The sequence below is a fragment of the Diadema setosum genome, chromosome 6, assembly GCF_964275005.1.
Source record: "Diadema setosum chromosome 6, eeDiaSeto1, whole genome shotgun sequence".
Taxonomy (NCBI): domain Eukaryota; kingdom Metazoa; phylum Echinodermata; class Echinoidea; order Diadematoida; family Diadematidae; genus Diadema; species Diadema setosum.
In genome coordinates, this window is record NC_092690.1 from 14,117,012 (window position 1) to 14,139,039 (window position 22,028).

Below are 22,028 nucleotides of genomic sequence, written 5' to 3' on the forward strand. Positions count from 1 at the left end.
AATTTCCAGGAAATCTACAAAGATATGATTTTGGAGTAATTAGAATCCTGATTTTTGAAAGCTTTGCTTTTTGCCCAATATACACAAGTTATGTATTTGACTATTTTTCATTTTGCTGTCGAACAAATAGCTTGTGTGTAATGAGTCATGCCAGTATCTCTTCCCAGCACTCTGAAAACTTAGAAAGAAAAGTAAGATGCATGTGGGAGTCAAAAAGTCAAATTTTGCACCCCCACAGGAGCTTCAAGGAGGGAGCAGGAGCTCATGGAAGCTCTGCAGCTCCTGCTGGAGAAACTCAACAGTGGTAAGATCCCAATCAGCCAGGAGATGCTGCAGCAGGCCGGTCTCGCCCCGGGCGGGGCCGGGGCAGGAGGCGTGGTCTCCGGGAAGGGCACGGCCGTGGACAAACTCCTGGCCAGGCAGAAGGCAGAGCGCATCAGCCTGGACAAGGAGCTGAGAGAGGAGGCGGAGAACGAGATGGAGAAGCTCCTCTCAGATTATGTAAGTCGCTCAATTTCTAAGTACTATCAAAACTAACAGAAATTCAATCTTTCAACGATGCCATGTCAGTCATTCTGTTCTAAGATTGCAGTTGAAAGTGTAGATTTGATTTCTCTTGGGTCAAGCTGTTACTCATGTGAACTATAGTTATCAAGCTGTCTTAATTGTTTCAGGTATTAAAACACAAGATTGGTTATGGTTTCATTTTTAGGAGGATTCTGGCAATTAATATTCTGTATTCTCTTTGCTAAAGAAAAATGGGAAAATGCAATGAAAGAAACAAAGAACTGAGGCTGAAAATTCATGCTAATGAAAGGAATGGAAAAACTTTCATAATCAAGCTGTCCCCATTATTCCTATATGCAAACTGGTTCTTCATAAGAAACATGATGGTAATTTGCAGTTGCCAATTGACCTGTCTATTTTCCATATACTGATCAAGGAGACAAGTGGAATGACAAAATGGTTATGGTTTCATTTTTAGGAGGATTCTGGCAATTAATATTCTGTATTCTCTTTGCTAAAGAAAAATGGGAAAATGCAATGAAAGAAACAAAGAACTGAGGCTGAAAATTCATGCTAATGAAAGGAATGGAAAAACTTTCATAATCAAGCTGTCCCCATTATTCCTATATGCAAACTGGTTCTTCATAAGAAACATGATGGTAATTTGCAGTTGCCAATTGACCTGTCTATTTTCCATCTACTGATCAAGGAGACAAGTGGAATGACAAAATGAGAGAAAGGAAATATGTCATTCAAACATTGGGATGTATTTTGCCATGCTTTCCTTGCAAGAGATTACCATGCCCTATTAACTTATGGTGGCTGTATTTCTTACAGGAGAGTAAACGGAACACCTTGACCAGACAGCTGTCCGAGGACCTCCAGGCCCAGCTTGACCAAGCCTCGTCCAAGGAGGAGGTCAGCGAAATCCTGGCTGACCACGAGCTGAGGATGGCCGAAGCCCTGGACAAACTGGACAAGCAGAAGAACAACCAGATGCAGGACTTGACCCGCCGCCTGGCCCAGAAGAGACGGGACAGAGAGGGCGCCCTTCGCAAACAGCACAAAGCAGAGGTGAGCAAATTTGATGTTTCCTCGATCATATCATCTGTTAAATGTCATAATGGTTTCTCGGCAAGAATTTAGAATATGACCTTATCAATTATTATGTTTGTGAAGGGAATGTATATATTTTTCTTGGTGAAATCCGTGTGATCTAGTTCAGTACTAAGTTATAATTCTCACATACAGTCAAACCTGTCCATAGTGGCCACTCAAGGGAGATGATAAAAGTGGCTCTTATAGACAGGTGGCTGCTATAGACAGGGTCATTAACATGGCTTAACTCCCTGAGAGAATTGCTTTTAGTGGCTATATGCGGCAGATTGCCACTATAGACAAGTGGCAGCTAAGGCAGGTTTGACTGTATTTGCTTGAATGTGCAGTGTTCTGAGATGTATGACTTGCAAATAATACAAGTATGATGGCATTCACTTGTAAAGTGGCATGGTGTCTACATATGGTAAAAACAATCTTGATTTGTCTGAATATTTTCCTGCCTGTAAACATTTTCATATTTCCTGCATATTTCGTTGCCACGTCAGGCTGAGGAGATGGGACTGAAACTTGAGGACATTGGTGAGACGGACCCAGAAGGCATCCTCCAGGACCAGGGCTTGGACCTGGACATGCTGTCAGCAGAGGAGGCGGCAGCCAGGTCCAAGGACATGGCCAAGCAGAACCGGAATCTGGCCCAGGAGCAGCAGAGGATGATGTCAGACAACATGAACAACACTCTGGTGAGGAGACTAAGAGGGCCTGGTCTTACATTTAGAGTCACTTGTGGCATTTCCATTGACACATGATATCATCAAGGGGCAGTTTCACAGAGCTCTAAGATTAATTTGACTGGTCTTAGCGACAATTTTAGGATCAATCAGTCCTCACGTTAAGAAATGTTACACTACAGTGTGTAAGTTAGTTGGAAACAGTATCGGGCAGCAGCCTTGTTACATTCTCTGATACATCTGAAACGTCTACAATGTACATGTATGTATCCTTCCCAACTTGATCTGATTTGAATCAGTCCTATCTGTAGGTGCATTGTTTGGCTCAATATACTTCCTATGTTTGTGAAACAGGGCCCTGGTCTTACATCCATTGTCACTTATGGCATTTCCATTGATGCATGATACTACATGCTGCTTTGTTTATTTAGAAGTGAGATGTTTGTGTATCAGGTGCTTGTAGTAGGGTGTTGTAGGACAGCAGCCTGAAGGAAGTGCCATTTTACATTCTGTTAGCCTTCGTGCAAGATGGTTTAATGCATGTATAACTAATCATTGCGATTGAATTACTCGTTACTGTTGAAGATTGTTAGAATTGTCACTGTAGTACATGTATATGTTTTCTTATGATGATTTAATGACTTTGGAATTTACAAAACTCCTGTGCACCCTTTAATGTGACTATTATTTTGGTTGGAGTGGTGCTTGCATTAGAATGTTTTTGTAGTTGTAGTAAGGATTCAAGGAGTTCCTGCAACATCAAGGTGCACATCATTCATTTCTGCAATGTTTAATGTGTGTACTGCATCAGCTAGTTTGTTAACTTTGAGTTTCTACCTTTCTCTGTTTCTCCAGACAAGTCTTGGAGACAATGGCACCATCTCAGAGTCCGACGTCAGTGAGCTGAAGGGAGAACTGGCCGACATGGAGGATAGACTGGCCCGCAAGATTGACAAGAGGAAGTCAGACCTCAGCAAGAACATGAAGAACAAGATGGCGGAGAAGAGGCGCAAGAAGATGAAGAAACTCCAGGAGAAGCATGACAAAGAACTGGAGAAGGTAGGTCTAACTGGAATGGGGGTGGAGATTGTGATGATACTGGTGGAGAACGTGATCTTAAATGCGATTTGATAGTGGTGGGGGTGTTGTGGATGCTGTCGGCAATCAAGATAGTGATGGTGATGGTAATGATAATGATATATGCAGTGGTGTTGATGATGGGGATGGTAATGGTTGTGATGGTGATGATGATGATGATGATGGTGGTGATGGAGGTGGTGGTGATGATGGTGATGATGATGATGATGATGATAATGGTGTTGATAATGTTGGTGGAAGCGGTGATGGTGATGACGAATTATGATGATGATGATGATGATGGTGATGATGATGATGATGATGATGATGATGATAATAATGGTGTTGGTGTTATTGCTGGTAATGATGATGGTGATGATGATAGTGGTGAAACAGAATTACCACCTGAGGTGAATTGCATTAATGTTTTGCCTCAAGAAAAAAAAAAAAAAAATCTTGCATACCATACCAAAAAGTGCTGATACTCATGAAAGAGTTGAAGTTCTTCTTCTTGACCCTGATCATTATTCCTAAAGCAGTGGCAATGCACACAGGTGAAATATCATAATCCAGATACAGCTGTAGTAGCAGCAACATCTAAACAGCTGTTCCAAAGGAATTAAGAGTGTTCAGCAACCTTGCATTGTATTCACTGCAATGTATTTTGCAACATTGGTGGCAAAATACATTGCAGTGTTTGTGTTTTTGTAGGGTTTATTTTGCTGAATCACAAATTTATTGCTCCCAATGTCTTCCGCCCTCTATCCCTTCAGGCAAACTCCAGCGAGGAAGCGGAGGAGATTGAGCTGAGGCACCAGAAGAGGATGGAGGCCATGGAGAAGTGGCTGGATGCGGAGGAGAACGGTCTGGCCCAGGCCATTGAGAAGGAGATGGGGAATGAGATGGCCCGGGAGCTCAAGGAGGGACACAGGGAACTCCTGGAGAAGGTAGGCATCTGCATCCCGTAGCCATGGCAACACTGGGTGGGGCCACTCTATGTAGAGCCACATTGTTTTGTGCTTCGTAATCGAATGACATAACGATGAAAGTGATTATGATGATGGTAAAAACATTGATAATGACAATGAAGATGATGTTGAGGTGTGAATTTTTGTCGCCCTTTACAAATTAAATTGATAAGTTCGTACTGCTGATCTGTAATTTAACAGACATGTTGGAAAAAGGAACCATGGAACTCGAACCTGTCATCTACTGCTTTCTGGGCAGCGATACTACCCGGAGATGATATTGATATTGGTGATGATGGTAATGATGTTAACAGTGATTATGATGAAGTAAGGTGAGAAATAGTAACAAGATCTTATAAATCGTCTCTTTTGTTTTGTTAGTTGTCTGAGTCCAACGACTTGGACCAGGTCACCCGTCAGCGTCTCATGGGTCAGCTGCGGCGAGACAACGAGAACATCGACTACGAGCTGAGCGTCCAGCGCGACCAGCAGTCCTCTAACATGAACGCCAAGCTGGCCGCACGCCGCAACAAGCGCAAGCAGGACATGCAGCGCGTGGCGGAGGAGGCGGCCGCGCAGCGCATCCTGAAGGAGCAGGAGAAATCCGTCGGCAAGGAGACAGGCGATGGAGGAGGTTTCAGCATCATGGGTGTGGCTGAGGACACGCCCATCAACATGGCAGAACTCTCCATGGAAGAACAGGTTTGTATGCCTTTGTGGTCTCACCTTTTATTGTCTCTGTTTGTTTCATCAAGAAACCCATGCTGTTGTGAGTATACACACTGATAAAGGTATGGAATGATTGCAGAATACCACAAAACAAACATACGTCTCTTTTTGAAAATCAAACATTAAATTTGCCTCCATTACACAACATTAATTAAATTGAGAAAATACAGTTATGAATTTGCTCCAAGTCAAAGGGATATTTTACAGTATCTGTCCGAAATGCAGTTGACTTCTTTTATGAACAGTCACCATGCTAGCATGTATGTTAACATTGTTATTAGTCCTATATGAATATTTGATGATGGATGTCTTTTGAAAGTCTCAGATAATCTGTACAGCCAGTATTGTTGCATATGAATGTAACTCTGGCCCAAGTCAGAGTATGAAATCATCTAGTCTCATAGTTAGAGAGAAGGCTTATTCTTTCATTTATATGTGAGACACTAGTTTCAAACTTGTTTCTAGTCTATGAGTGGGAAATCCCCGACTGGGCCTCGAGTGAAATGAAGCTAACAAAAGCATGCCATGACCTCTTGACCCCTAGGCTGTGGTGAGAGAGCACCAGCGAGTGCAGGAGGAGATGAAACAGCGCCACCAAGAGGAGAAGGAAGACCTCGCCAAGAAGGTGGCGGAGGACGCCAAGACCAAGGAGGAGGACGAGGTCCGGCGGCTGGAGCGGGAGAAGTCCAAGGTGCTCTCCGAGACCAGGAACAAGCATGCCGCCGAGCTGGCCGCCAGGCAGGATCTCTCTGAGGAGGAGATGAAACAGGTGAGAAAACATTTATATCTTATTGCACGGCAGTGAGTGGAATAATATACAAATGATGCACAGGATAGAGTGCGTTAGTGTAGGCGTATAGTGCACTCGAGGGTATTTACAGTTGTGAAACATGCACGAGGCGAAGCCGAGTGCATGTTGCACTACATTGTAAATACCCGAGAGTGAGCTACGCCTCCACTAACGCCACGAAATAATCCTGTGCATCATTTGTTTTATAAAATGGGTCGAAAATTAGAAAACTAACAGCATTTTTCAGCGTTTTTCACGTACCTTTGTGGGTCAAGACGTCCAAAGATGTTCGTCCCAAACATTTACGCACGTCGCACTCGGAAATCCCGCACATACAGTAAGTATGATGGGGGGTTGGGTTTCCGGACACTTAAGTTCCCGCATGAAAACTTACTTATTTTACATAGAATATGCACCCTTTACCTTAAAGACTTGATATAGACTCCTCATATAGGCCTACTAGACAACATACTCTGAAAACGGCGTGAGAATTAACCTGCTAAATCGTTGGATTTGCCCTTCAAAGTGACTCCATGTACGCGTCCGGTCCCACAGTGCTTGGTCTACTAGTACTGTACTGTACAAAGTGTACGTACATAGTAGAGTATACGTACGCCACACTGATGCACAAGGGAAGAAAGGCCGGCCGGCCGGCAGCCCGAACTAGAAGTTGTTTACAGGATTGACAGCGCGTATGCATGCAATTCAAAGGAGCCGCCGCGCGCACAGACGATGGGCAATAGGGTTTAACACGCAGTGCAATGGGACTAGAATAAAGGAAGCACACGTGACTCATTTCAGCGCTTCCTATTGGCTACATTCTTGAACCCATTTTATAACAGGAAATATTGCACAAGGGTAGGCCAATATTGCATGTGTCGAAGATGGCAATGAATGGAAATCAGGGCCCCGTTTTATCAAAAGATACAATCAATTATAAATTTCCTTACCACACAGGTTGCCATAGACTTGTGATAGAAATCAACTATATAATCAGTTATAACTCTTCATAAGACAGGGCCCAGGGAATATTGCCGCTAATGAGTGCAGTATTCCCAGTTAGTCCATGAAATAAGACCATCCAATATGGTTTAGTATGTTAAATCATTATCTAGAGAAGGCATGTAGAGCTGGAAAACGCAGTGAATAGAATTTAAGGTGGACGCTTTACAAAGCTGTGACTTGCACTTATAGTAAGTGTAAGCGCTTGTAATATGAGTTCATTCATGTAGCAAGTGTACACACATTTTTAATGTGCAGCTAAAATATATCATGTAGATGAGCCCACACAGACTCCAGATACTTATATCTTTGGTTGATGACACCCATTACAAATGTGTTAGACACATTTTACATCATGATGTAGTGTTTTGTTAGGAATAAGATAAGATTACTGTCGTTTAGTGCCTTTTTCTTTGCAAAGGGAAGTATGAACACAATATCATTCACAATTGGAGTGTAATAGAGCAACAAATTTCTATCCCTTTGAACATCTGGGGGGGGGGGTGTTTCATCAACGTTTGTCAGCGCTGACAAGTTGTCAGCGCTGACAATTTCAGTAAAATCCTTGGTTTTGATTGGCTGGGATGCTCTGGTCACTGACTGTTACTATGGTGATTGTCAGCGATGATAACTTTTTGCGCTGACAAACGTTGATGAAACACCCCCCAGAATGTGCATGAGATAAATGTAATGTGCAAAGTGCAAGAATGTAATAAAACCCAAGCTGTTGTCCCATATTCTTGCACCCCAGCTCCTGATGACACACGCCCGCGAGCTGGAGGACATTGAGGACCGGCTGGAGAGCGAGCGCACCCGCCAGCAGCTGTCACTGCGGGACCGGCTGGCGGAGCGCAAGAAGCGCCTCCTGGAGGACCAGAAGAGGAAGCAGGGCCTGGAGCTGGCCAAGGAGTCCATCGAGCAGAAAAAGGAGCTGAGGGAGGTCCACGGCAAGGTGGTGAAGGAGGCCGAGCGCAAGGAGATGGTGGAGGGCATCCAGCAGGCTGGCAGCCAGAACACTGACAAGGTCATCAAGGAGGTGAGTGGAGATATGGTGGTCTTGATGGCAGTGATGATGACAATGATTTGGTGACAATGATGATGTAGATAGTGATGATGATGGTGATGATGATGGTGGTAATGATGATGATGGTAATGATGATGGTAATGATGATGGTAATGTTGATGGTAGCAATAGTGACAGCAATGATGTTAATGGCGATAATTGTGGTGATGATGATGGTGATGATGATGATGATGATGATGATGGTGATGATGGTGATGATGATGATGATGATGATGGTGATGATTATGGTGATGATGATGGTGATGATGATGATGAAGATGGTGTTGGTGAACATTTTGAAGGAGGGACAGATGATTGCCCTTAAAAATTTGATAAAGCCTTTGGAATGCTAGAACGAAGATGCATTGTAATCTATGTGTATTTATATTGTCACTATGTTAAATCTTGTTCTGTGTGCAGTCTGTAGATGAGTTTTCAGTAGAGTGTTTCAAAGCTGCATAACTGTAGGAATGGGAAATTGGTGGTAATTAGATAAGGAAATATGCCATGCAGTGTGCTGGACAGGGTATGTATTTAATATATCTATATAATGCTTCAGTCACTCATAGTAGTAGTGTGAGTTTCAGCTATTTCTAGTTGACCAAGCAAACATTGAACCTTTCATTCAGGTACTCGCCAAGCGACAAGCCCAGGAAGCCAGAGACCTCGATGCCCAGTTTGCTGCTGAGCGCCAGGTGGCCGTAGAGGGAGCCCTGGCCAAGCTGCACGACAAGTACAACGCCCGCCGCGACTCGATGCTGCAGCGCCACGAGAAGGAGCTGGCAGACCTCGCCAAGGAGGACCTGACGGCCGAGCAGCGCCAGCAGCGCAGGGCAGCACTGCTCAACAAGCAGCAGATCGAACTCAACAAACTGGAGAGGGAGCTAGCCGAGGAAAAGAAGGGTATAGAGAAGGGCGCCCTCAGTGACTGGGAGCTGCGCTATGCCCGCGCCAAGCTTGAGCTGAAGGAGAGACACTACCAGGTATGTCTGAAATCAGAGCTTGGCGTAGAAGAATATCATGGCATGGATCCCTTCCTGCCCTTAACCCGCTGAGGACAAGTCCCGAGTATACTCGGGCAAGTGTCTATGGGAAATGTTGAAGCAAAATGAGCCTGTCTACAATGGGCTGATATGCCCCTAACCAGATATCTTACATCTCTACCAAACTTCAGTTTTGCCCAAGGATGAATGAAGTTTATGGCAGCTGTAAAAAGTTTCAAATCAAACTTTCAGCCACTGCTGTTACTTCATGTTGAGTTATTGTTTGATGTTTTCCAAGAAGTAAACCAATAGCTCAAAATAGCTCAATTAGAACCATTGAGTATGCTGGTGCCATGAGGAAGCTCCCTATGGTGTTTGTCATTAACTTATTATGTCTTCATGTGTACAATCTGTGTTATGTGTTAGTGTATATGTAATAGCAGTATGTTGTTGCTCTGTAATTGAATAATAATAATAATCAAATACCTAATATTTACACACTGTGTTTTCTGTCTGGTGTGGGTGTAGGGATATGTTGTTGATCTGTGGTATGTGTCATTAGATACCTGATATTTGAAACCTGCACTGTGTTTTCCATCTGGTGTAGGAGTATGCCATTGATCTGTGGTATCTGTCATTTAACTACCTCATATCAAAACCTAGTTACACTGTTGTGTATTCCGTCTGGTGTTTGTGTAGGAGTATGCCGATGCCCTGCGTGAGCTGAGCTCAGAGCAGGATGCCAACCAGGTGGTGAATGCTGAGCAGGCAGCCAAGGCGGCCCAAGAGCTGGAAGAGGTCAGACAGAAACTTGAGAAGGAGCGGCTAGCCAATGAGGAGAGACTGAAGAAGGAGAGAGAAGGTACGAAGGGACAAAGTCTCCTTCTTGTATTCATCCCCTTGCAGTGAATGTTCACCAGTAGAATTGGTCCTCCAGCAGGGTAGAGAATTGATATATGAACAGTTTAGGTGATATACAGACACTCCTTAAACAGATGCGCACTACCACCCCTTATACCTCAATCCTGGTGTAAGTATGAGGTGTCAGGTGTTGTGGTGTAGTGTTGGATTCCTACTCACTGGATGGTGACTATTGTAGTTATTTGTACACTATGGTGTCAAGAAGGACACGATACTTTATGAACAAAGATTTCTCTGTAACACTGAACTGATGACCTGCAGAATGTGAGTCTAGTGGGGATGATGGTGAAAGGTCAAAGTGACAAACAAGGGGGCTTGTTGTCATTCTGTTATGTCATGTACTACAGTCTGAAGGCAGTGATATTTGCCCATGTTTTCAATAACTAAGTGTAACATTTTTCTAACAAGCTCAATCATTTCGACATAAAGACTGATCATTTGAACTACCCTACTAGTAAAAATCAGCAAGATTACTGTCTTAGTTTTTTTTGGGGGGGGGCGGAATCCGCCCCCTCGACGTTTCGCGCTTTAATTCTGTAACGCGAGAAGGCCTCATCGCGAGGTTTCTTGACTTTGTTCGTTCGAGTCTTGCGCAACTTTGGAGACCAAATTTGCAACGTCCGCGCATACTTTTGGGAAGCCACGCCCATTTTTGTAACGGAATGTCGCCCCAAAACGGGCACAATTTTGTGATTTTGTGTACATTTCCTATGGAAAACTGTGCTCTGTCATGAAAGTCATACAAACCTGATTATTTTTTACAATTAATCACTTTCATTGATTAATTTTGTGCTAATTATGGTAGAAAAGTGGTCAGTGACAATTTCCAATGAAAAACAACAGTTGAAAAACAAAGAAATACATAAGAAATTCTGAAATAATAAAATACATAAGAATTGAAATGAGTTTTGGAAGTTTTTGTGATGTACAATTGTTGAATATGCTAAAACAGAGTTACAGATCAAAAATTAAGTCTCTCAATGCTTTTAATTAGACTAAAATATGATCTTGAGCTTAATTTGCATAATTAATTAATTAGAATTAGAAATTGATTGTTTCAGAAAATCTTATGACACAATCTTGTAGATTATGACATGGGTCTCATGCATGCAAAATCCATCCCCCCGGTCTGAGCATAGCCAAAAAAGCCCGGCCCTCTATAGGTTTAAAGCAGAATTCAGAGCTTGTTGTTTCTATCAATTTGTTGCATCTAAGATGATCACTCCTTTCATATTCTAGCAGTGCTTTTATTTAGTGACTGATGGAAGATTTACTTTTCAGGTTTGTACTTAATTTGTTTTTCTCTATATGTTTGTTTGTTTTTCACAGACTTTGAAGGTGAAGAAAAGAAGAAGATGGAGAAGGAGTTGGCAGATTACGAACGCAAACTGATGGAAGAGGAGAAGAAGGACAGAGAGAAGAACGACAAGAGGATCGCTGCCCTCAACAAGAGGAGAGAGGACATGATCAAGGATAAGAAGAAGAAACAAGAGGTGAGAGAAGAGTGAAGGAGGATGTGATGGAAGCACATGCATTATTGCTATTAGTACTAGTACAGTGGACTCTCGTTTTAACGAAGTCCTCGGAACCGGCAGTTTTCTGTCGTTATATTGAAATTTCGTTATAAGCGAACAAATAAACAATAAAAAAACATGGAGAAGATGATGTTGGGGCCTGAATTTTTACTTCGTTGTAACCGGAATTTCGTTATGACCGTGTTCGTTATAACGGGAGTGCACCGTGGTAGTAGTAGTAGTAGTAGTAGTAGCAGTAGTAGTAGTAGTAGTAGTAGTAGTAGTAGTAGTAGTAGCAGTAGCAGTAGCAGTAGCAGTAGCAGTAGCAGTAGCAGTAGCAGTAGCAGTAGCAGTAGCAGTAGCAGTAGCAGTAGCAGTAGCAGTAGCAGTAGCAGTAGCAGTAGCAGTAGCAGTAGCAGTAGCAGTAGCAGTAGCAGTAGCAGTAGCAGCAGCAGCAGCAGCAGCAGCAGCAGCAGCAGCAGCAGCAGCAGCAGCAGCAGCAGCAGCAGTAGCAGCAGCAGCAGCAGCAGCAGCAGTAGCAGTAGCAGTAGAAGTAGCAGTAGCAGTAGCAGCAGTAGTCGTAGTGGCAGTGGCAGCGGCAGCGGCAGCGGCAGCGGCAGCGGCAGCGGCAGCGGTAGTAGCGGTAGTAGCGGTAGTAGCGGTAGTAGCGGTAGTAGTAGTAGTAGCAGTAGCAGCAGCAGTAGTAGCAGCAGTAGCAGTAGCAGCAGCAGCAGTAGCAGCAGCAGCAGTAGCAGTAGTAGCAGCAGCAGTAGTAGCAGTAGCAGTAGCAGTAGCAGTAGTAGTAGTAGTAGTAGTAGTAGTAGTAATGATAGTCAAAAAGAAAGGCTAGGTAAAAGAGGAAAAATACAAACATTATACAAGATGTCAATCAAATCATGTGAACTTCTGTGCTCACCCACTGTGCAGGAGAAACTGGCAGCCCTGAAGGACCAAGGAGCCAGTAAAGAGGACCAGGAGAAACTGATAGCTGAGTTTGAGAAGGACATGGCCAAGGTACAGAACCAGATGGATGCAGACAGGATGAGGATGCAGAGTGAACTGGAGGTGAGATGGGAGGAGGAGGAGGAATTGCAGAGGGGTAGGAGGAGGGGGATGGAGGGGGGGGGTGAGGAGGAGGGGAGAAGGGAGGAAGAGGAGGAGTCATCTCTGGGATAGTGTCTTTTATGGTACTATCAGTGTTTGTTTGACTCAGTGTAAAGTGTATAAATGTTACTGAAGGTCAGGTAATGTTACATGCGTGCTTATTATAACCAGGGTGTATCGCCAGTGTTAGCCATTTGTGGAATGAACCTGATGTGTGACTGTCATAAAATTCTAATGCACCACTAACATGCTATATATTTGATTTGCCACCACTCATTAAAGGTCAGATAAACCAACACTGCATACATGGTTAAAGCTATTCCAAAAGGAGTGCATAATGGTGGTCTTTGCAGACATATGTTGTTTTCAGGCAAAGGTGAATTTCTTGACTGGTCAAGTCTCATTCCTTAGCCATTACAGCAGGTTGCCTGTTTGTGAGAGATCCATTGAGAAAGGTTTCTAAGGTTGGTGAAGGAAGCCACTCTTTATCTGTTCTCCGATTTGATATTCCACTTTCTATCTGTGAATCTTCATTCCAGGAGCGCATCCGCAAGCGCAAGGAGGAGAGACGCAAGGCCAAGACTGAGCAGGTGCAGGCTACAGTGGAGGAGAACATCCGGGAGAAGGAAGAGGAGCTGAAGTCTGAGGAGGAGAGGATGAAAGCTGAGGAGGTGAGAAATGGGATAATGATGACGTGGATGCCTCATCTAGCTCCAGTGTGTGCATGTGTATTTACCACATTGTAGGTGGCAGCAGATTAATGTGGAATGTACGTAAGTATTTTAATTCCACCATAGTTCGTGGAATGTACACAAATCATTTTAATTCCTCAGAGAGGATATCATAGTACCATTGAGCACAACATTGTTCTATAGTGAGGACATTGTGGCAAGTAATTGAGCCTTCCAGATCTGTTAGATTCACAACAATTCTGACTGATATTGTAACCTTTTAGAAAAAGATATTTTCTTGTAGTATGAATTATCTGATATCACATTAATCTTAGAAAAATGACCATTATGCAGCACTCTGTATACAAACTAATGAATGGTGCTCCGAGTGTATCTTATTAGAGACAGCCATTTTTCAGCAGCCCATCATATGCCTCAGAAACTGTTCCATTGATTTTCATCGAGTATAGAATCAGGATTAATTGGTGTCATGTGATATCTTTCAATTATATCGTAACATCTGACATTGTCTTCCTATATTCATAGACTGATAAAAACGACTCTCTCTGCTACCTTTTATAGGTGAATTCCCTCTTTGTTTATATGACATTTTTTTTTTCATGTTTGCTCTGTGCCATGTACCAGGTCATCTTGCTGCGAAACAGCGTGGAGTCAGAGTACCTCCTGTCAGACGCCCCGGCCCAGCAGAGCCAGGCCTTCCCAGCAGACTACGCCATGGCTGCTGCCCTCAGTGACAAGGACTTGGCCAACCTGCTAATGGCGTCTCCTCTCTATCGCAAGCTGGAGGAGATCAAACGCACCATGCAGGATGGCACTCTGCCACAACGCAAGCGAGGCGAAGGTGAGAGACGTTTGACAGTAAAATGGAATCCATAACCACGTTTGAGTGCATAAAATTGAACCAAACCAAACCATACTTTACTGGACCATACCATATGTGATTGGGAGCTTTTCAGTGCTCTGTGGGGAAAGTGTACCTCCTGAGCTAATTTTGGACTCGAGTGAGAAGGATCACACATTTTGCAGGGATGAACACATTCACCTCGCATGCCTACGCTACATACAGGTGTCCCTGACAAAGAAAATAAACTGTTAGTGTTATGATGGAGGGCGTGTTACACGCATTCTTCTCATGCAAACTTCTGATACAGTATGGTACGCTGTTGGAACACATTGGGAAATAGTCCACTTTTGGCTTAGTATGGTACAGTACAGTGCACTGTGCTAGCATCTGACTGCTCCTCTGACGGGGTAGGGTACACTTAGGAGAGTGCTCGAACACACGCTTAGGATAAATTGGCAAAAGATAGCAGTCCTTTAAAGTCTGTAATTGATGATACTGCAGGATGGAGATCTTCAGAAACACTCCTTTTGGATCATCATCAGCCTGTCTTGACAAGAAGATTAAAAAGCCTCCCAGATTTGGCAAATTGTTTTTGGCTATTAAGATGCATAATGTCTCTGTGATTGCTCTTTGAAACTTTCCTGATTTTTGATATGTGAATGTTAGTTGCCTTAAGATATTTGTAATCTCAGTCACGATCAGCTTGTTGCTCTGTAAATCTTGACGGTGACCTGCTATGAAGTTCTAGTTGTGTCTTCAGAGCTCTGTGTTGCATTCATCCATTCATTTATTTCCATTTCGAGGCATACAAGCTTTTGATATTCTGTGCTTATAATCGTTTCCACCATTCTCGTTAATGTTGGTTGTGGTCTTACAATGTTACCATGGTATCTATAAGGCTGCAGTGTCAGTGATGATGTGATCCTCACAGAACACTCTATGATGTTCCTTTCCTCTCCGTTTACCCAGAAATCTTCCTGGACAAGTGCGATGCCGAGTGGACCAAGGACGACAAGCTCGTACCCATAGACCTGAACACGCTGAGTCCGCGCAGCTTTGTGGCATACCGCTTCGGCTGCTTCGTGGTGCGGCTGGTGGCCACCCACTGCGGCCACGACCCCGTGTCGCTCCTTGTTGCTGAAAAGATCCCTGTGAACGAGAAGCTGGTGCGCAATGCCTACCGGAACTCGTTCCACTACGACGACCTCAACCGCGTCCTCTACGTGAGGCAGGAGAGGCTGAGTAGTGTGGGAGAGTTCATGCTGGTTCTCATCCATGCCCTGGCTCACATCAAAGCAGGTTGGTATCCCAATCCTGCTCAGATGATGATTAGGTGGATAGTCTCAATTCAGGACACAGAGTATATCATTACTCAAGTAATCAAGTTAAACTTGGCACACATACATTGTACTTGGCTGCAATCCAATTTATTACCAATGTTTTAATGAATCTGTATGAATCTCTATGAAATACACACAGTTATTAGTCATATATTGCACATGGTGTCAGTTTTGTATGCCAATAACATTACATATTTCATATTTATTTGCAAGACTACAACTGTTTATTTGACCTGCATGCATCAGTTGATCCATAGTTGAAGTAGTAAACATTTTAGATATGAAATGTACTGCTCTATTTCTGTTACAAGTCTTCCCTGCCAGGAGATTCCCAACCCCTCTCCCCCCCCCCCCCAAAAAAAAAAAAAAACAGAAAAAAGATATATGCAGTCTGATAGTAGTCTTAAATGGTGTTACACATTTTTGGGCTCTCCTCTAGAAATAGACAAACCCAAGACCTACCCTCTCAACTAGAAGCTTGAGAAGTGGTTGGAGTAGTATAACTAGAGGTAGTAATAAAAGATGTGGAAGTAATAGTGCTAGTAGTAGTGGTAGTAGTAACAATTTATAGAAACAGCAGAAGTGGTAGTATTTGTGATAGATACAACCATTAGTAATTATTGTAGCACTGGCAGTTGTGTTGGAGAGATATACATTGTTGGTGTCATGGTGGATCAGATTCCCATTTATTGGTGTTCTCATGTACTCTTCATCCTCTTCCTTCAGGTGACATGCGAGATGACACCAACGTGGACTTCATGCGGGAGTTCCACCTCGCCCTGTCCGTGGTCTGTAACGACCTCTTCTTCGCCCGCTACCGCAGTAAGAACGCACCCAAGGGCACCGATGGCGACCAAGACGCCGCCAATGGTGCCGGCACCACCACCGCCACCAGCAGCACTGTGGAGGAACCGGCACTGGACCCCAGCCAGTCACAGGCCCTCCTCCAGGCCATGTTTGGCACCGAGCAGCTGGAGACGGAGAAGGAGGATGCGGTGGAGAGACTGCTGGACGTCAAGCTCCTCCACGGCACCGATGGAGATGGTGTACATTTCAACAAGGAGATCCTCAAGGAGAGGTGTGTCTTATATTCACTTATGATCTCTCTCGGACTCTTATTTCATTTGTATTTTCATTTCTTTCTGTTTCAGGAAAGCAGGATCAAAGTTGAATGCTATCAAGTTGGTTCTCACATGTCTCTCCTCTAGATACATACAGGATGTTTCTGGTTTTGCTTTTTTCTGTATGCAAGTGCCAGATATGGAATAAGTTTTGCTAAAATGTGTCACAAGATTTCAAGCTGTCTTAAATTCACTGATGAAATATATGTGACAACTAAGTATATTGTTATATGTGAACATGCAGAGTTCAAAATCCAACTATTTGTCTATTTGTAATTTTGCTTCACGCTTGTGGAGTCAAATCAAAGTTAAGTGTTTAAAGCTTATGATCCCAGGGTCATTTCAAAAAGTGGTTCTTCATTTAAGAAATAGTGCCTTATTTCATAAGGGATGGAACTTGTGAACCAATGTATATTTTGATTATACAATGTATGATATTGTCTGACTGATAAGGAAGTGTTTTGATGACGTATCTTTGTGAGAAAGCTAAAGACCTGTTGTTTTCTCCTCAGACTGAGCTCCTATAGCAACTTCAGCCTCAACGACAAGATGCGCCACTTCCTTGGCAACGTGGAGGACAAGGTGGCGTTGGCGCGGCAACATGGCAGCCATGACGACGTTGACAAGAGACTGACCAAGATGACAGGAACAGCCTTCACATCCAAGGCACACCCTTCGGTAAGTCCTGCCCATTTTTTGCTTCTTTCCTCTATTAAGGTGTCTCTGGTGTACTGTTCAAATGTAATGTAATCACGGCCTCAACATTTTTTTTTTTTTACATTTTGCACTCAGCTAACTTGGAGGAAAAATCCAAACATGTATCAATTTTTGGGAAATATTGTACAAAATGTAATATGTTCAGTTGTAAAAATATAGACAAGCGAAGTTGAATGTAATCATCTCAGTGCAAAAACATTTTTAATTGCACATTAGTTTCTTCTTTTACATTGAATGCCTGTTTTTCAGCCTGGTATTTTCAGTCTAGTGTAGGACACTTTAAGAGGTTTGAAATGGATATAGTTTAGAATAGCAACTCAAAGTTATTGATTGAATACTGTAAAAGTGGATATTTTCATGTGAGTAATTCTTGTGCTCAGCTGGATGAGATGAGTTTCGCGTGTTTGTAATCCCGTGGAATCTAGACATCAACTACTGGAGCATATAGCAAGCAAAAATTTTCGTGTCCTATTTTTGCTCTAGTTTCTGGTTGTGCGAAATGTGCAAAAATTTCAACACCGCGAAAATTTCCACTTCTACATTATGACACACTACTCTAAACAAACATCAATACCGTAGTGTTAATGCTGCTTTTTTCTGAGAGTAATGAATATTTGATGAGTAAAGATTTTGTGATAAATGGGGAATGCACACTCTTGTTTTTCTGGACTCACCAGATGAAAGGTGCCATGGAGCAGCTCCCTGATGAGCTGAGTGGCACAGCGTTATGGCAGAGTGTGGCCAAGGAATCATCAGCCAAGCAGAGCCAAGGAGGACGTATCAAGCTGGCGGCTAGTAAGGCCAAGGATAAAGACCTACAGAAACACTTCCTCCAGGTTAGTGTTGGTCTTAGCACTTCCTTTACTCTTAGCACATCTTTTTTATAATAATTCCAAAGGCATAGATATATACATGTATATATACATGGGTTAGAGTGAATGGATTGAATTCCTTGTGTGTATTTTTGTTTCTTTTTTGTTAAGTACATGTACAGATGTGATGTGAATTATAAAAATAAATCGCTGGAACTGTTCACTGTGTCTCGAGTGTAAGACCAGTGGAGTTTCAGTAATTCAATTCAATATTATTCCTAATCACTGGATTGTGCTCAACCCGTTCTCTGCTGGGACATGTTAGACAGTGTATTCAATGCTATAGGGTTATCTGTGCCAATCGGCACTCAAATCACGTAAAGGGTTAAAAGTAGCCTGGTCCATCTGTTCCTGGGCTTACCAGTCTTCCCTCCTCGTTTTCCTTCGCTCCGTAGGATGAGGTCAAATCACTGGAGGAGAAGCTGGACAGGATGAATGCAACCTTCTCAGAGCTCAGCACCGAGTACGTCAGGACGCAGGAGGGGATTAGCGCCCTCTACGAGGAACTCAACTCCCAGAAGACACTCGTAGAGGAAGAGAAGTCCGAGGAAAAGGTGAGAGAAGCAAAAGATAAACATTGATCTATTTAGGACCAGTTTATAATTATTATTATTGTTATTATTATCATTATTATTGTTGTTGTTGTTATTATTATTATTATTATCATTATTATTATTATTATTATTATTATTATTATTATTATTGTTGTTGTTGTTATTGTTATTATTATTATTATTGTTATTGTTATTATTATTATCATTATTATTATTATCATCATCATCATCATCATCATCATCATCATTTTTTTTTTTTTGGCATTTGCAAGACAGTACAAGTGAAAAGAGATAAACAAACAAAAGAAACAAAATACAAGGGTACACAATGTCAGGCTTTTCCTGGTTAAATCACTATCTGTGTCTTGCATTCCCCCCCCCCCCCCAATCCAGGAGAAACTGATGATGGACACCACCAAGCTCCTTAGCGACGCCCAGAACAACCTGACCGACCTGAGGATGAAGAGGGAGACACTCTCCCAGAAGATCACCTCCTACACCCAGCTCTTGGAGGAGAGACAGCAGCAGCTACAGACCATCCTCAGACGCAAGGACAAGAAGTGATGTTGTCGCCCCCATCTCCCGCACGATGGAGCGCCCCTTAAGTGTTAACCCATCTCGGACGCAAGAACAAAATGAAAAATATATCACGCCCAAGTAGTTTTACACAATGTAGTGACAGATTAGGAATTTAATGACTGTTTTAGTTTTCAGCTGAATTAAAAACATAGCAGTGGCATTATGTTTTGCAGCATCACTGTCCAAAGTGTTTTGCACCTACTTTGGACCACGGAAATAGTTTTCTGAGCAACTCCATAATGCATTATACAGGTACTCAAGATGTATATGTGATTGTCAATTCGAGTTTGCGATCAATTCTTATTCTGATTTGATGTATTTAATTTGTAAAATTATGATGTAATTTATCAAGGAAATTTGAAATATGTCTCTGTACATGTGTAGAATATACAGTATTGTCTGGGTGTGCTTCTTTGTTCTTTCTGCTGCCAGGATTTATTCCTGCATTGTCAGAACTGACTTCCTCCTTGCAAGAATTATCCTCACCTGAAGTAGGGAAAAGCATAGAATTGTGTTGTTTGTTTGTTTTTTTGCAGTTGAATGTTTTTTTTTTAGATGTAAAGCAGATACGTCATGCAGATGTGCCTTTATAAAAATAAGTATTTGTACATATAAATGTGTGTTAGTTTTGTGTTTTTACAGGAATTTAAGAGAAAGTGTTGTTTGTCCGTTAAGCATATATTAACCCAATTTTCCTGATCCGTCCACATTTTTGCTGTTGATGTAGTTTACCCAAGAACACTTTGATTCTCTATACATGAATATTCCTAAGCCCTAAATATCTGTAAAGTTTACCCTGGTGAAACAAAACCTATTACTTTAGGTAGCCTTTTTATATCAAGTAACAACGGTAGTGCTGCCTCAAGCTTACCGGTGGAAAGCGCATATCAGAATTGTTCCATATGCACTTTACAACCATAATAATAATGATATTTCATTTCAGTTCATTTCATGTATTGTTTATGCATGGTACAATTAATCAGCAAATCACGTTCAAAAACATACACACTGATTCATCATTAATCATGGTTAACTTTCCTCCACATGAGAGATAAGGAGATTGTGAGATAAAACAAAGATATGATAAAAGAAAAAAAAATCAAAGTACCATCCATTACTGCCAATTATGATCAAATTAAGTAACAAGTGCACAAGTTAGAAGCATGGAGTCAGTGTATAGAAAGTTAAGTATTACATTTTGACTGTTGTAAGGCAGAGCACCGCTGTCCGTCCACTGTGTCACTCTGTTGTAGTGGAGAGTTTCTTGTATGTGCCATGTTCATATACCTTACAGAGTACATGATATTCCATCCATTCATTCACCTTGATGTTTGAATACTGCCTTGATTCTTAATTCTATGCATTTGTATTTCCAATTCGGTATCGGACAAATATAATCGTTATCAACATCTTGAAAAGGAAATCAATTATATGATGATAAACATCACCTTGAATTGCAGCTTTTTCAATCTGTTCATTTTTTATTTATGTGAGTGATTCTATGTGATTTTTTGAAGAATTTATTTTATGTGAATATGATATCAATCCATTCTTTTTTTTAATTCATGTGATTCTATGTGATTTTTTGAAGAATTTATCTTATGTGAATATGATAAGATACTGTATTGTAAATTATCAGCAAGTTTATGCAGTCGGGTAGAATCATACTCGCTATCTTTCAAAGTCTTTCAATTTCACAAAGATGTCTATCATGTTCATAATATTCTATGCTATTTTCATACTTTGTATCTCAGAGAATTGTGTGGAAAATAAATCAGTGATTTTTCCTTTTGTAAATTATTGTGACATGTATATAGATTGATAGAAAAGTCAAGATGTATTATTTTATTCAGATTTTCTCCTATTTTCAGCAGCAATTTGACACTTTTTGCTATTCCATGTATTTGTGTTTTTGTGTGTACTTTTGTAGATCTTACAAGAAATAAAATTTGATTTTGACAATATGCCCAAATGTAATTGTCTGTCATTCAGTCAGTGAATATGGAGACATGTACATCTAAATTGAGCTTGTTTCATCTGTCCCCCCCCCCCCTCTAAACCACAAAGAGGAAGGATGATTTCTAATTTTCTAATAGATTAGAGGAGAGGAACATGGAGACCCTTGGAAACAAAATTGGTCAATAGCACAGGGTGCTCCAGGTTGCTTTAGTGTATGAGAAGATTCAAAATCTTTTTACTACAAGTGGCATATAATTTGCATCAGTATCATTAAGATACAATGCAATGACATGCATTAATCGTGACTGTAAGGATAAGAGTAATGAGAGAAATCCATGAAACGCTTCTCTTGTTAGCATTACTGAACTGTACCATCCATTTAATCTTTCAAAGCATTTCAAATTGTACTGGTCAATTCTTTTACGAGCAGACTGCCGCCATCTTTTTACATCCCGCCCATTACTATGGGGAGAGGGGATGTCGATGACCCCCCCCCCACCCTCTTGCTGGTTGGCATCATTCCCTGGGACAAACTGGGTCTTTATTATCAAAGATAAACCCCTCTCCATGGCAGTATGCAGCGGGGACAGGTGGATGCAGGTGTCCACCCCCCCCCCCCCCCCCCAATATATTTTCACCATTTTTTTTCCCCTCGGACTCGGAGAGTAGATTTTTATAATAATTCTGATGGTTAAAAATACGAAGTTCATGCTACAATTAAACCATTCAGATTGACTTTGGTTCAGGGTTGGTTTTTGTGTTTTGTAACATAAATGAAATACAATCGACATATCATATTCCTTTTTCAAGTGAAAATGTCATAAATATCCCACCCAAAGTGTTCATCACATCGTTGAAATTCAATACCCAGAAATCCAAAAGCTCCGCCATTTGTAAAGGAGGAT

At 41.9% G+C, this 22,028-nt stretch overlaps 1 protein-coding gene across 1 annotated transcript in view; it reads left to right on the top strand.

Moving 5' to 3' along the window:
• Positions 1 to 19,372, top strand: part of LOC140229555 (uncharacterized) — a 61,781-nt gene extending 42,409 nt beyond the window's left edge. Inside the window, exons 50-69 of the mRNA XM_072309803.1 lie at positions 239 to 501; positions 1,345 to 1,581; positions 2,112 to 2,306; positions 3,150 to 3,353; positions 4,145 to 4,318; positions 4,721 to 5,041; positions 5,613 to 5,837; positions 7,612 to 7,896; positions 8,553 to 8,906; positions 9,606 to 9,768; positions 11,157 to 11,320; positions 12,269 to 12,406; positions 12,985 to 13,116; positions 13,762 to 13,978; positions 14,951 to 15,280; positions 16,048 to 16,399; positions 16,955 to 17,129; positions 17,837 to 17,995; positions 18,427 to 18,585; positions 18,979 to 19,372. Of these exons, the coding sequence (XP_072165904.1) occupies positions 239 to 501; positions 1,345 to 1,581; positions 2,112 to 2,306; positions 3,150 to 3,353; positions 4,145 to 4,318; positions 4,721 to 5,041; positions 5,613 to 5,837; positions 7,612 to 7,896; positions 8,553 to 8,906; positions 9,606 to 9,768; positions 11,157 to 11,320; positions 12,269 to 12,406; positions 12,985 to 13,116; positions 13,762 to 13,978; positions 14,951 to 15,280; positions 16,048 to 16,399; positions 16,955 to 17,129; positions 17,837 to 17,995; positions 18,427 to 18,585; positions 18,979 to 19,149 (4,418 nt within the window). The 3' untranslated portion in view covers positions 19,150 to 19,372. The remainder of the gene's footprint in view (positions 1 to 238; positions 502 to 1,344; positions 1,582 to 2,111; positions 2,307 to 3,149; positions 3,354 to 4,144; positions 4,319 to 4,720; positions 5,042 to 5,612; positions 5,838 to 7,611; positions 7,897 to 8,552; positions 8,907 to 9,605; positions 9,769 to 11,156; positions 11,321 to 12,268; positions 12,407 to 12,984; positions 13,117 to 13,761; positions 13,979 to 14,950; positions 15,281 to 16,047; positions 16,400 to 16,954; positions 17,130 to 17,836; positions 17,996 to 18,426; positions 18,586 to 18,978) is intronic.
• Positions 19,373 to 22,028: the final 2,656 nt, after the last annotated feature.